Source organism: Pygocentrus nattereri, chromosome 2 (assembly GCF_015220715.1).
Source record: "Pygocentrus nattereri isolate fPygNat1 chromosome 2, fPygNat1.pri, whole genome shotgun sequence".
Lineage (NCBI taxonomy): Eukaryota > Metazoa > Chordata > Actinopteri > Characiformes > Serrasalmidae > Pygocentrus > Pygocentrus nattereri.
Genome location: NC_051212.1, coordinates 18,770,975 through 18,786,611, shown reverse-complemented (window position 1 = coordinate 18,786,611; position 15,637 = coordinate 18,770,975). Strand labels below are relative to the sequence as shown.

At 38.5% G+C, this 15,637-nt stretch overlaps 1 protein-coding gene across 1 annotated transcript in view; it reads left to right on the top strand.

Annotated features, from left to right (window-relative positions):
• dnah2 (dynein, axonemal, heavy chain 2) overlaps positions 1 to 15,637 on the top strand; it is a 220,040-nt gene that overhangs the window by 190,047 nt on the left and 14,356 nt on the right. The window contains exons 77-82 of the mRNA XM_037533256.1: positions 1,716 to 1,864; positions 4,202 to 4,385; positions 6,305 to 6,495; positions 9,634 to 9,825; positions 11,843 to 12,027; positions 14,063 to 14,297. Of these exons, the coding sequence (XP_037389153.1) occupies positions 1,716 to 1,864; positions 4,202 to 4,385; positions 6,305 to 6,495; positions 9,634 to 9,825; positions 11,843 to 12,027; positions 14,063 to 14,297 (1,136 nt within the window). The remainder of the gene's footprint in view (positions 1 to 1,715; positions 1,865 to 4,201; positions 4,386 to 6,304; positions 6,496 to 9,633; positions 9,826 to 11,842; positions 12,028 to 14,062; positions 14,298 to 15,637) is intronic.

Genomic DNA, 15,637 nt, shown 5'->3' with positions numbered 1-15,637 from the left:
GAAATATGTTGTTGAAACTATGGAGTCCCAAAAATGATGAAATTTAAAAAATGTCAAAATAGCATATCCATTTGGTATCAGTCTTGTTGCTAAAGGGGACATATACCCGCTATAACGTCTCTGTCAGCTAATTTAAAAAAGTTTAAGGGTCACTGCCAAATTCTCAGAATCAATCACTGGCAAGATGCTCAGTTCCATAGAGTTAATGTCTTTAATATGGTTTACAGCAAATCTCCAGTCAGACACTTCTGAATGGTTTATTTATTGTGCATTAAGCTTTATTTATCATGACCTACTTTAATACATAACTGGACATCTGTTCTTATTAATTATTGAAAACTTGTTAAGAGCTCTTTAGTATCTAATTAGTGATGACTAAAACTCCACTTTAGAATATGGATCACATCTAGTGTTCATAACTTCTATTTGCAATCATTTTCATATCGGCCTCTTAGTAAAGTGTTTATTGTACGTTGCTGTTTTTAATAATGCAATTATTAGTGGTTTTCATGTAATAGATATTATTCACATAATATCTGCTAAAGCATGCTGTAATGAATAAAGCTTTGTGCATAATGAATAAACCATTTAGAAGTGTCTTATTTTGGCTTTACTGGGCAAAGAAGACATTAATAACCCCTAATGAGCGTTCATTAAAATAGCGTTACCCATAAAAGTGCTTATATTGCTTCATACAGTAACTTTAAAAAACACAGTGAATCATTAAAGGGACATGGTTAAAGATTGGCCACATTGTTTTTTGACAAAATGATTTATGTTTTGGATCATGTAAATGACTTAAATTATTCCGTCACCCTCAAATGACTGTTCTGGAACATCTGTGTTTGGTCAGGGTGCTCACAGCACAGCATATAATGTATAGAGATTGCTTAGAGGGTACATTTATATATTGCAGTCTTCTGCAAAATCAGTATTCTCAGTATTGCAAGGGCCAATATTGTGATAAAAGTCACCAAATGATATAATGTGCAGACCTTCTGTGTGTGTGAGTGTGCACACAAATGTGACTCAACTTATTGCACTTTAACTTTGTCAGTGTTATCTTGGGACAGGCACTTGATTTGTAAATCTTATTAAATCTTCTTTTTCTCATTTTTGTCCTTTTGATTAATTTCTGTCTTGTGAATATTATTTGAATGGAAGATGAATATGTATTTGCCCCTCTTTGTCTTTCCCTTCTCTCTCTCTCTCTCTCTCTCTCTCTCTCTGTGAAAATGTATTAATGTCGAACTTCCTACAGTGCTAGTCTGTCATTTCCCTTCCTTTATTTTATTACTCTAATTACATTACTTAAAGTTTCTCTCAATATTAATTCAATCTGCGCTAGAACTTGCAGCCACAGTTTTTTTTTCCTCTACGCTGTGAAAATCCATTGTTTGTTTAACCCGTTTATGTAATTATGAATTGCACTGTTGTTTTAAAGTAGACTCTCAAGGGGCCCCAGTTCTAAAAAGGTCTGTAAAGGAGATAATATTTGCCTGTCACTTAATCTCTTGTTTGATTTTTCCCCTTTTCACTCAACCCTCTCTTATCCCTTTCTATTTCTCCATTTTTCACAACCCATCTCCACTCTTTACTCTATACTTATTCTTCTCCACTCTTGCACTTCGCAAATTGCCATGTCAATTTGCAAACACCCGTTCTTTCTCTTCCTCTCAATCCCTCTTTTCCCCTCCCTAACTCTCTCTCCCTAGGTGAGTGGGAGAATGGATGTAACGAGCTGCAGAGGATGTTGATAGTGCGTTCTCTAAGGCAAGACCGCGTCTCGTTCTGCGTCAACTCCTTCATCATCAATAACCTGGGCTCGCGCTTTGTGGAGCCACCAGTCCTCGACATGAAGGCCGTGAGTGATACGCACACATACAGATTACACAGTGCATCCTCAGAAGGCTCAGTAAATACTTAAAGGCCACATGTCCTGCATTTCTCTTTCTCCTGATGTTCGCTTATAACATTTGTGGGGGTTTATGTACTAAAACCGATCATAGTTCCCTTTTACATAACCACTTTCCTCACCACGCACCAGAGAGTGTCCAAAAGTTCAAAACCACTGTTTTTAATGAATGTATACATGCACAGCAGTTGGGCGACTCCGAGGACTGCTGCATTTCTGTGTGCCACTCAGCATTTTGACATTACAGCATAAAATTAAACCCAGAACCAGATAACAAAAGTCATAGTGGATTACATTTGGCTTGAAATTCATACTGAGAAAGGCTCAAATTCTTAAGTCTTTAAAATAAATAGATAAACATCATCAGACACCTCAGCTAATGTCACCAGCTTATCAAATGAGATAAATTCATAAATGATGTTCTGTTTCATTCAATCAAATTTACACAAGTAGATTGTACAAATTAATAGGCATTTACTGGCACTCTCATTGCGACGCATTCTACGTAGTGTGGCTGCAGTTCATTCTGTGTTTGTTGGGCAAGGCTGGGTGCTACGTCGTGTCTGGTATGCAATGGCAATGAGAATGAATCCTTTCTAGATATATGCATTTTCATAAAATAACATGTTGATTTTAATTATATTTCATGTCTGGATTATGCTCAAAACATCACATTAGCCTTGCTTTATAGAATGCTTTACTGCTGTGATTACTTCAATGAAATTGCCTTCTTTTCTGCAAATATATGACATGAGGGCTACAATATTATTCACTCACATATATTAGACCAGTCAGATTCTCAATGAAGATCTAGAACCATTCTCCAGATTAGAGGTTCTCAGCAGGGACCCACTGGTCTATACAGTTTTAACTGTTCCCTGCCCCAACATACCTGATTCAGCTCATCAAGGGCTTGATAATATGCTGAGGAGCTGGAACAGTTGTGTTGAGCAGGGAAGAGTTTAAACTATGTAGGGTAGGAGATCCTTCGGACTAAAGTTGTGAACCACTGATCTACATAATTTGTAAGATTAATCTAAAATATCAAACAGAAGGAGGAAACCCTCCTCTCAGATGAAAGGCAACAAAATGTAGCCTGACTCATTACTCTGGATAGAAACTGCTCTGGGGAGTTTTACACTAGAAATGATTTTTTAAAACATCAGAAAAAAGCTGTGAAAGAGCAAATATAGTTTGGTAAAGATGGGAAAAGATTGAATTGTTAACTAATATATATATATATATATATATATATATATATATATATATATATATATAAATAAATAGTTTTAATGTGTAATTTAATTCTGTGATTTGTTCAAATGTTTTTGTTTGATTTACTCTTACTCCAGTGTCTTTGCAATAAATAAAAACGGGCAATTTAAGCCCAAAGATACTATATGGCATCCTTTTTTGTCTTTCCCCCCATTTTTTCTGATTTGAGTTTATCTTAAGTACCAAAGTTTTTCTTTTTTCTGATGAGTAGACAATTTGGGCTGGAAAGGCTATTTTTGTTTCTGTACCTTTAAGACTGATATATGTAAATATAGACCTCTGTTCTGATGCCCTGTGTTTTGGCTCATTTCAAAAGCAGTCCAGGCTGAAATACTACCTATAACTTCAAATTAAATTTGTGGGGCTAAACTGATGTAACGTGAATAGGCAAATATATGTAAATGTGTTGGTGACATCACAAAAACTGTGAATTCCAAATATGTTGTTTTTGAAGCTTTGTTTTCATACATGGAATGTGTGGACTTGTGAGTGAACATTATATTTTGAAACTTCAACAGTATTTAAATGCTACACAAGCTCTTTAAAAAAAAATAACAGAGAAAATGTATTCTTCTGTGATATGGGGCTCAACATTCTCCCGCTCTCCCATCTTCTAGACTGCATCATTGAAGTTGAGTTAAAAATACCAGCTGGGCATCTTAATTTGAAGGTGTCCCATTATGAATGTTCATGTATCTGTCTCTGACAGTCAGATAATGCCTGAGCGTTGATCTGGCTTCAGTCTCAGGAACACGTCAAATCATGTGAATGCTGCTTTCCTCTAAAACTTCAGGTTAGAAATGTGACTCAACCGATCATGACAAACTCTTTGGATTGATTTGCGGTGCAGCTTTTAGCTTGTTATGTTGCATAACAAGTCACTGTGATCACCTACCACTCAGAGTCTACCTATTTATATGCATGAGGCAGCTTCAACAACTTTTTTTTTTTTTGGACAGAACACAAAAAGTGATTTCTGCCTCTGTGGATGTGTGGGTGTGATTCTTTTAGGTACTTGAAGACTCCACCACTAAGACACCGCTGATCTTCGTGCTGTCCCCTGGTGTAGACCCTACAGGTGCTCTGGTGCAGCTGGCAGAGATGTCAGGCATGGGCCGCCGCTTTCAAGCTCTCTCACTGGGACAGGGCCAGGCCCCTATTGCCACACGCATGATCAAAGAGGGAGTGAAGAACGGTGAAGTTCCTTCTTGTGTCTCTTGTTCTGTTATCTGCTTTTTAGATGGACCTGGCTTGTAAACCACTCACTCACTCACATGTCATATTTTAAAGATTGTCCACAAGAGGGAGCTGCGAGTATTCAAGTCATTTTTGTGTGTGTATTACTGAAAGAGAGGAAATTGGGCAGATTTTGCAAGCACACTTACTTTGCAGTACAAATTAAGTGCAATAATTTTTGCACAGGCTGCATTTTATATTTTTTTCCCCAGTATGTACAATTGTACAGTCTTTTGTATAAGACTGTAACTATGAGGCATTTGCTAAGCATCAAACAGGAAAAAAGCCCAGAGAGACAAATACTTAGCTCAAAACATGAAAAAATCTAAACTTTTATCTTTTGCTTTCGACACAGAAGCAGTAATATAGAATATTAATATTATCATTTATACCTTCAGATTTAATGAGCTGTTTATTGATAGTGCTGTATTCAGGGTTGAGTAACTGTTTGTAGTTACTGACTTAATCTAATTTTACCTGGTATGTTGCATTCTTTCAGCAAGCTGTGTTCTTGTTCTTCCAGATGGTCATGGAAAGGTTATTTTTCTACACTGACCTACTCTGAGTCCTGAACACATAGCAAACACATCATAGCTCTGATTTTTTTTTAGTATTTGATTATGGCATTAAGAGTGCCTGAATGTACAACCCTGTAGGTGGATTAAGACTGAGCAAAATAAACCAGAATGACCGCAGAAAAGATGAAAAGATATGTGGACATTTTAGATATAGTCTCCAGAAAATGCTATGATTAGAAGAGTAACTTAACTGGTGGACTGGATCTGTACAACCTGCACACGTCTCAAGTTCAGAAAATTCCAATGCATGAGTAAAAATATGGCTCCCAAAATTGCAGAAGCTCTTAAAAAAATTATAATTAAGCTGGAGTTGGTTTCTTATTGGATACTTATTCAAATTTTCCATTCTTCCAGCAGTTACATTCAGGTGCTTCATACGTAGAATGAATTTGGAAAGATGCTAACCTCTATACACACACACACACACACACACACACATATCTTCTAAGCCACTTCTCCCTCTGGGTCGCGAGGAATGCTGGAGCCTATCCCAGCTGTTATTGGCCAGAAGGCAGGATACACCCTGGACAGGTCGCCAGTCTATCACAGGGAATGCTAACCTCTAGTTAAGGAAAAATTTGTAGACATCCAGTCAACATCCTCAATAAATGCATTAGTTTGTCTGAACAAATTCTTCTTTATTTTTAATGAGTAGCTAACAAGCGGTATAGCGAAGTAACAATTAGCCGCTAGCACTGTTGAACGCCTCTCACTGGCTGATCTAATGATGTGTCCCAAACCAAACACTTCAATACTTTAGCTACTACACTAATGAAGGCACTTCTAATGGTACTGTAGTGTTGTTAACATATGTGTATGTTAACATATCTATTTAGTGTGCTAGTATGTGGTAATATTTTCACAGGTTGCAGTTTTTCAAGCTAGAACCACAAACCTTTGCAGGATCATACCACCAAAGGGTTTGTACGCTTGTGCTTTTGGGGATGATGGTTTAAACACCCCTCATAGACATCACATACAGACTCACATACATGCTAGCACACATATTAGCAACACCTTAGCAACCACCTGGGATACCATAGCAGTGCCCTGGGTACCTCACATCCGTAATGCTGAGTCCATTCTGTTATTTCTGTCTTTGTCTCTCTGCTTTACAGACAAAGCATATTAGACATGTTTATCAGTTGAAGGTGTTTGCTCAAATCAAATAGAGTGGAAGCCATTTTTAATGGACAACCGTTTCTTGTTTATCTGCTTTCTCAAATATTTCTTTGCTTCTTTGTCTTCATTCTGCCTTATCTCTCTTCCTAACAATGTAAGTGCTTGCTGTGTGTGGCAGGCCACTGGGTGTTCCTGGCTAACTGCCACTTATCCCTATCGTGGATGCCTCAACTAGATAAGCTTGTGGAACAGCTACAGGTGGAGGATCCTCATCCAGATTTCAGACTTTGGCTCAGTTCTTCCCCTCACCCAGAATTCCCCATCGCCATACTGCAGGCTGGCATCAAGATGACCACAGAGCCACCCAAGGTGTCACATGCACACACAAAAATATACCTATACACACATTTGCATTGATTCACTCAGTCTTTTATTTAAAGTCAATAGGAAATCAAAATTGATCTGTTTTACCATGTTAGTTCATGTCCTTGGCCATATTAAGCATAATCTGTCATGTGAGTTACTCTCACTAACGTATACTGGGACCAAAACATTAAAATCACTAAAACTTAATGTTTTTATGTTGTGTATATATAAACAATGCTACATGGTTCAATAAGCAAAAATAAAACTGACTGATTTAATAGATTTGAATTGACTTTGTGTGACTTTTCCGATTGAAGTGACCAAATTCTCACTACTGCAACAAGATTTGAAGGTAAATTCTTTTTGCAACTTTTCATTTCACTGTTTGTATACTGTTGTCAGACTAAGCATTGTTGAAGCAAATTTTTAAGACAAATATGTTTCGTAAAACTTAGTGTTTTGCAGTTTTATCTTGTTCCCACAACACATTAACATCTATTCAGGTTTTTCTTTTCATTTATACAACATAACATTTTGTTGTTTTGGTTCACTTTCTTAGAGTTTAAAGGAAAATCCTGAAGCAAGTACAGTAAAACAAACAATTTTTTTCTAATTAAAAAAAAGATAAATATCAGCAATGAGAAACAGATGTGGACCCATTGTAGTACTGAGAAACAGGGTTAAAACATTTCACTGTAACATGTAGAGTAAGTAATAAATTATATGATTTTTTTTATCTGCATATTGATTATGGCACAATATGAAATGATCCATATATCATTTAAAAGACAAAATCCTTCTTTCTCCATGGTCTTTTGTAGTGACATTTGCGGTTCTAAATGCTTTGACATTTAACAGGCCCTATTCACAAGAAACGGAAAAGTGTAAATGCTGGATAAAACAAGTTCTGCTGTTGCCTTTTGGACAGTTACTCTCCCCAAAATGCAGATGTTTGTATCACTTCAGCTCTGCACAAAAAGGTGTGTCACTTTCTCTTTGTCATAGTTACCAAGATTGAAATTCGAAGGATGTGGAGAACACCAAACACACAACAATGCAGGAGTCCAAACTAAATAAGGGCTCTGTGGATACACTCAGAGTGCAGTAATGTCAGCTAACACCTATAGAGTGATAGATCGATGGTTAGGTGAAAATATACTATTTTCTATAACCAAACTCCTAAACAAGCCATGTTAGCTGGAGATGTTAAAACAGCCCGCTAACAATAAACTAGTTAAAGCAGCAAAAAGCTAAACATGCGCACATCCCGTCAGGGGGGTGCGCCGGGTCTTCAGGGTCCATAGTGCCACTGTAGATGGTTTCTTGTTTGCATTTATAAGCACTCAACTGGTTTCCTGATACGTTTAATCTGCAACAAGAAACTACCAAACACTAAAAAGTTGTGAAGCTGAAGTCAGCTTTGTGTTCGAATTTTCCCGTTCCACCTTAAATAATGCAGTACTTACATTCTGGCGACTCAGGCTCCATTTAAGGTGGAACCACTGGCTGAATAGTGCCTGTACCAGCAACTTTAATGCACAACCTGCATTCAATGTAACATCAAAACTGGGATAATGCTGTTTTTGCTACAGTCTCTAATGCTTGAGTAAGCTGTATAGTTCAACTCATCATTGTTGCTGTTGTAATCGCTTTAGCAGAAGCAGCGTTATCCTGCAACGACTACTTCCAGCAGAAAGAATGCGGAAATGTGAAAAGGGCCTTAATGTTAAGTGGGGAAAAATGATATTAGCCAATAATATCATAGCATATTTTTGATAGCATATATCTTTCCTCCTCCTGTGCTTCCTGTACTGCCAGAATTTCATCCTCCTCTTCCAGTGCAGGTGCCAGACGTTGCGGTAGGCAAGTAGTAGTTTACAAGTCTCTGACACCATGTTCATTTAGGTACACCTGCTTTTTATGATCCATTCAAATCCCAGAGGATTAAATCATGTCCCACCCATAATTATTTCCCAACCAGATATCCTGTTTCATTCATGTGTCATGTTAAGGAAGAAAAGTGTGTTCTGATTTCTTGTCTTTTTGGTATTTTTACTCTTGTTTTGTTGTCTGGTTTTCTGATCATGTATTTGCCTTGTATGTACTTGCCTGTCTGTGTGTTGAACCCTGCCTACTCTGATGACTATGGGTGTTGGATTGCCCCAAATAAAACCAATTCTCACATGTATCCTTCCCTCAACTCCCATTCGTTACATTTAAAGGAAACAATATATAGAGAAATGAGCCTTTTTCTAACCTAATCTCTGTCTTTCTAACTGCCGTTTACAGTCAGTTACCATGGACAGTAATTTCAAAGGATTTCTTGGTGCTCAATTCTGAAGAAATTGGGCAGTTTCTGAATTCCACCACTAAACATTTATGCAAAAGATGTAGTTTTGTAGAACACTTTCATGAATTCTTCAGGTGAAAGGTGTATGTAAATGAAGCTGTACATCTGTATGATTTGCAGAGATGGAACTGGTTTTCCAGGGGTAAGAATGTTCATTTCTTGTCTAAGTACAGAGAAACTGTATAGATGCAGTACTGTACAGATGCAGCAGATGGAGATTGTATTGAAAAAAGCTGGAATTGAATTTTCCTTTAAACTCTGATTAGTAGGAGAATCATCATTTACAATGAAGAAGAGTATAATAAAAAACAAAGAGACAAAGGGATCAACATGAGAATGAAAACAGTACAATTACTAAAACTATTGAACAATAAAACAGTGAAATAAAAGTTCTGAATTAAAAGAATAATACATTTAATTAGACCACAAGATACAAGTAAGCAGAGCTTTAAAATTCTTGTATTATGCGCCTTACTGACGCTCAGTAACGAAAACCAGATCTTCTGTGCACAAACACACACACAAACACTCACAAGTACACGCATACATGTATGTACCCTTTTCTTTTCTATGTACAGCCACCTACACACACAGAAAATGGACTTTCATTATTGACCCATTGGATTTATGTTTTTCTGTCAGATGTTTGGCCTTTAAAAAAATGCTAAAAGTCTTTTTTTTTTGCACTTATTGATCACAGAATTCAATAGAAGTAAAAAGACCTGTTGCTACATGCCACACTGATTCCTGTAATGCCAAAGCTGACACACTTTTCCTGTCTTTCCTTGCAGGGGGTGAAGTCGAATATGAAACGTCTGTACCAGCTGGTGACAGAGTCACAGTTCTCACGCTGCACAAAGCCCGTCATCTACCGCAAATTGCTCTTCGCCCTCTGCTTCTTCCACAGCATCCTGCTCGAGCGCAAGAAGTTCCTCCAGCTTGGCTGGAACATTGTCTACAGTTTCAATGACTCTGACTTTGAGGTAGATATATAAGACTATATGTCCAAAAGTTTGTATACACCTGCTCATCCAATGTTTTTTCTGAAATCCAGTTTGCTAATTGAGTTTGTTCCCCTTTCTGCTGCAGTAACAGCCTTTACTTTTCTGGGAAGGGTTTACACTAGCCGCAGGAGTATTAGTGAGGTCCGATAGTGATGTTGCATGATTAGCTCATGATCACAAACTAGGGGCAATTAGCATCATGTTGTCTTGTAAAAAAACAAACAGGAACTTAAATTATATTGATTTTATGCCCCCCCCCCTTGTTATGGAATTCCTTTCTACAAACATATGTGTTCTTGAGCTCTTGCTAGTGTGGGTTCTTGGTGATGCTTATTTTAGACAACTGTAGAGTGTGACGTGTGTGAGTAAATAAGTGCTTTCCTAGGCCATGTCCACATACTGTACATTTGTAGAAAAAGCTTTAAAAAAACAAGATCATAATTGTGGAAGTGGTCTGGTCTTCAGCTATATATTTTTCTGGGAAACCATGAAGTACACTATATTGCCAAAAGTATCCTGCCTTCACTTGCATATGAATTGAGTGATTTTTGACCATTCTTCCAGAAGCGCATTTGTGAGGTCAGACACTGATGTTGGACTAGAAGACCTGGTCTTCACTCTAATTCAACCCAAAGGTGTTCTATTGGGTTCAGGTCAGGACTCTGTACAGGCCACCCAAGTTCTTCCACACCAAACTCCCTCTTCCATGTCGTTATGGACCTTGCTTTGTGCACTGGTGTGCAGTCATGTTGGAACAGGAAGGGGCCATCCCCAAACTGTTCCCACAAAGTTGGGAGAATGAAATGCAAAATCTCTTTGTTTGCTGAAGCATTAAGACTTCCTTTCACTGGAAGTAAGGGGCCAAGCCCAACTCCTGAAAAACAACCCCACACCATAATCCCCCCTCCACCAAACTTGGCACAATACAGTCAGACAAGTATTATTCTCCTGGCAACCGCCAAACCCAGACTGCCAGATGGAGAAGTGTGATTCATCACTCCAGAGAACACATCTCCACTGCTCTAGAGTCCAGTGGCAGTGTTTTACACCACTGCATTCAACGCTTTGCATTGCGCTTGGTGATGTAAGGCTTAGATGCAGCTGCTCGGCCATGGAAACCCATTCCATGAAGCTCTCAACGCACTGTTCTTGAGCTAACCTGAAGGCTGCATGAAGATTGGAGGTCTGTAGTAATGGACTCTGCAGAAAATTGGCGATCTCTTCGAATGTGTTATGAAGCCCTTATGTAGGTAGCCTTCAAATAAAGTGTTACCCAGTACTATAACTCATCCTAAAGGTAGTGAATGGAGCTCTGTCACTGCAGTTCCATGGGTGGGAGGGCATATACCCCTCTACTGGAAGCTAGACATTGGGCATGATGACCTTAGGCTCATGTGCTGCTGCTCCAGAGCATCCCATTCTATTGGCAATGCTTTTCCATAGCGATTGTATAAGCTGTGTGTACACAATTGAACATGGCAATGGGTGCACCTCCAAATAGCTGAATTCTCTAATTAGAAAGGTCTGTCTGGATATTTCTGGATATATAGAATTGGTTTCTCAGACAGGGATTAAGCCTAGTCCTGGACTACACTCTCCTTTCAATGGAGAATCTCCATTGAGAATACTAGGCTTAATCCTTGTCCGGGAAACCGACCCATAGTGTACCTGTATAGAAAAAGTGAAAGAGATTTTTGAACAGTCTTGCTGTTGTAGAATTTGATCAGTAAAGAGTTAAATGTCCCTGGTTCACAGTGATCTCACAGTATAGGTAAGAGCTTCTAGCTGATGACGCACAGTCAAAGTTCAATCATGCCAGCAGCGACACATCTCAGATAGGCACGTATACGTACTGTATCTTGCATCTCTCTTCTCTCTCCCCCCTGTCTAATTCCCTCCCTCCCTCTCTCCTTCCCTTTCTCTCTCCTTCCCTCCCTCTCCCTCTTTCTTCCCTCCCTCTCTCTTTTTTCCCTTGCTATGCTCTCTCTCCCCCCAGGTGAGTGAGAACTTAATGAGTCTGTATTTGGATGAGTATGAGGAGATCCCCTGGGATGCTCTGAAGTACCTCATTGCTGGGGTCAACTACGGAGGTCATGTTACGGATGACTGGGACCGCCGCCTCCTCGCTACATACATCAATGACTACTTCTGTGAGGGCGCTGTCAACACTCCTTTCTTTAGGTGAGTTTTACACATACACACAGACACACATTCTTGTGTGGATGCGCACACACGCAAACAAAAAGCATTAACATTTGTCACACAGCAATAACCTTCACCCCTTTCTAATAGTGAAGACACTCTGTTGAGCCAAGTTGAAGAGCAAGAGCCCCACCCTGTGGACACAAGTAGAAATACAGACATACGCTCACACACATACGCTCATATAGACTGTTATGTATGCAGTCATACGTTTCCTGTTCCTTTCTATTTTTTGGTCTGCTTCAGCCTTTCCTTAAGTGATATCTGTCATTTTCTCATTCTAAACACAAATGCACATCCTTAAGGACACAATGTCATGTTGTTGCAAAGACTCCACAAGTGTTCCTGCATCCACTTTTCCAGACTTGGTCATGGAGTTCCTCTGCCGTGCACATTTCAGTGCTTCCTCTGCTCTAACACACCAGCCTTAACCTCATGAAAGGTAATTGAGGTAATTGAGTTAAGCATGTTGGAACAGGAAAACACTAAAATGTGCAGTGCAGGGGTACTCCGGATTGGGAAACACTGATCTTGTGTGTTCAGCTCAGCTGCTCATATATAACAAAGAACAACAGCTCACCCATGTGTTGAATTTAAAAAGTACACTGTGTAATATAATAGGTATGGAAAATGAAGATTTTTGGTTGCTTGCTGGGTTAGCATCAGCCTTAATCAGTGATGTTGTTAACTCTTTAACGCCAAGGCAAAAAAAGTGGTTTCTTCTATGTATCTACTTTTCTCTTCAATGTTAATTGAAATTCAGAACTCATTTTCCTTCCTCAGGCAGCTCTGCTCTGCTCTGCTCTACTGGGGAAGCTGTGCTGCTCCCAGACAGAGTTTAATTAGGAAATGGATACAACAAATGTCCCTTGGAGGATCAATAAAGTACAATAAAGTACAGTACTGTGATGTATTTCAGAGTGAGACATGGTATTAAGGAGGGTCTCTGTGTTGGCTGGTGGGGGTGGTTGGAGGAGGAGTGAAAGCATGGTTTTATTGGTTAATATTATTTTGGCAACACTTTGCTTGAACCTTGCTGCATAATATTGACATTAACCATGCCGTAAACATGCCATGGAAGATGTTTTATGCTGTAGTGAATTCTTATGACAGATTATATTCATTATTGTAACAGTGTATTTTTTCTTTGCCAGTAATGTAATTGTCATGATAGATCCTACATTGATTGATGCCATTGCAGTGGATATCATGTGGTAATTTAAAGTCATGTTACCAAACTTTACGGTATCTGTCAAATTACATTAATAGATATAATTTGTTATGAAATCCTGTGATAGCACAGGACATGTTTATGGTGTGGTTCTGTCAAGCTTGTGTAGCATGACTGAACTTAAAGTCACTACACTTCGATCAAAGTTTATAGAAAGGCATAAAAACATCAGCTCTGAACTTTAAATGATATAATATGATGAATTGTCTGCTTAATATAAACAAGTTAAAACAGTCACTCCAGATTTCAGGCAGAGTTTGATAACATGGTTTCTTAATGCTATAGTCACATTCATTTTGATGTGTAAAAGACATGAGCCAAAAACAAAGCTGAACATTTTAGGCCTAGATTTTTGTTGTGTCACAAGCTACCATTCTGAGCAAGAAAACGAATGATTAGAAATATACTTAACACTTTGGTTGACTTTTATTGCAGGTTAGAGGTAAAGAGTATGTTGCCTCTGAACTTGTCACCAGCTTATCGTAAAATAGGGCTAGTGTGGAGTTCTTTTGTACTGGTCTTCAGTGGAAGCTAGACTACTGAAAAGATGGTTCATAAAGTCAAGGATGATGTAAGAATGCAGAAATCGGCCAGATGATATTCATTTGACTTACGCTAAAGATGACCTTACTCTTTTACTGCAATTTATGAGATGTACTGTTCTGGTGTAGGCATAATTTAATTCTGAATCTTGTATATGTGTGTGTGTGTGTGTGTGTGTGTGTGTGTGTGTGTGTGTGTGTGTGTGTGTGTGTGTGTGTGCGTGTGTTTAATGCCCTCTAGACTGTCCTCTCTGCCTACCTATTACATCCCTCGCGATGGGCCTCAGACGGCATATCGTGAGTATATCAGCCTGCTGCCAGCAGTGGAACACCCGGAGGTTTTTGGGCAGCACCCCAACTCAGACATCGCCAGCCAAATCTCTGAAACACGCACGCTATTTGACACACTCCTCTCCCTTCAGCCCCAAGTAACCAGCACAGCAGCTACGGGGACAGGTCCCAGCCGTGAGGACAAGGTGCTCATGGGTGTTTTTCTAATTAAGCCCATAAATTCTGAGGACCTGTTGGTGGGTCCTCAATTCCCTTGTCCTACTTCCATTTCCTCACTCTCTTATTAAACATGAAGCTTATCCAGTGACTAAAATACTTAAATTTTAGTTTCATAGAAGTTACTGAATTGTTCATACAGTGTGAGTTATTGGACAGTAACCCTTAAAGGGCCCATATCATGATAAGAGTTTGGTATAGTATGTAAACATTATTAAACGTCTTTAACTCCTGTTTCATACAGTTATGCTGTCACGCAGCTTTAACATAAAATGTCAAGACCAGCCCATTTCAATACCAATTCACCTGAAGAAAGGTCCAGATATAGATATAGAAACTAAGTTTGATTGGACTCCCTCAGTGTTCCTTTTCTATCCCAAAATCAGTGTGGAAAAATGACCCTGCAGTGTGGTCAGCAATCACTTATTTTGACTTATAACATTGCCTGTCCGATCACCAGGTAGAATAAGTTAGTCAATATTATCATCCAGATAGCTAGCATTAACTAATGCTGTGATCAAAATGCTCAAGTCCACAGCTTACTATTAGGCTGCCAATTATTAGCACTATTATTGTCAATATCCTCCTTATTCTGTTTCAGTCTGGATCAAACATATATGAACCTGTCAGCTTGCTATCACCCATTTAGTCATAAGCCATTTAGTCCCTGCAAACATTAAGATTAGTTATTTTGGTCTCTAGTTAGCGAGGTAAACTAGAGCATAATGTGGCTAGATAGCTTAATTAACTAGCTTATCTGATGTAGCTGGATAATTGAATATCAACTTTTTCAACAAGAAATTCATAGATTATTAGAGAATTAATGAACTTTTCAGCCTACCTAACACAAATATCTGCTGAAAACATGACATGGATGCTATCAGGATCCTAAATGTGCTATCTTGATAAATCCACTTGTTCAGCCTACAGCAGTTTAGCCCCACCCATTCACATTGAAGTTATACGTTTTTTTTAGCCTGGAATGCTTTCTGAACAAGTTAGAATAAAGGGCTATCATTCAGAACTGAGCTCATTTACATAAGTCTTAAAGGTGCAGTAACAAAATCCACAATCCACAATCCAGTATTTTTTATGTACATATCTTTATCCACACTAAATTGGGACTAAATGCCCCTGGAATAGCACTACAGAGAAATACAACAGTAATTTGTATTGATTTATAAATACAGTAACTCAGTGTTGCCTAAAAAATTAGCATTTTAGAGCACAATAAATAAATAATCAAATAACAGTTTGAAATTAGTCAAATCTAAACATTTGTTCAATACCAATATATAGTTTTTTTAAG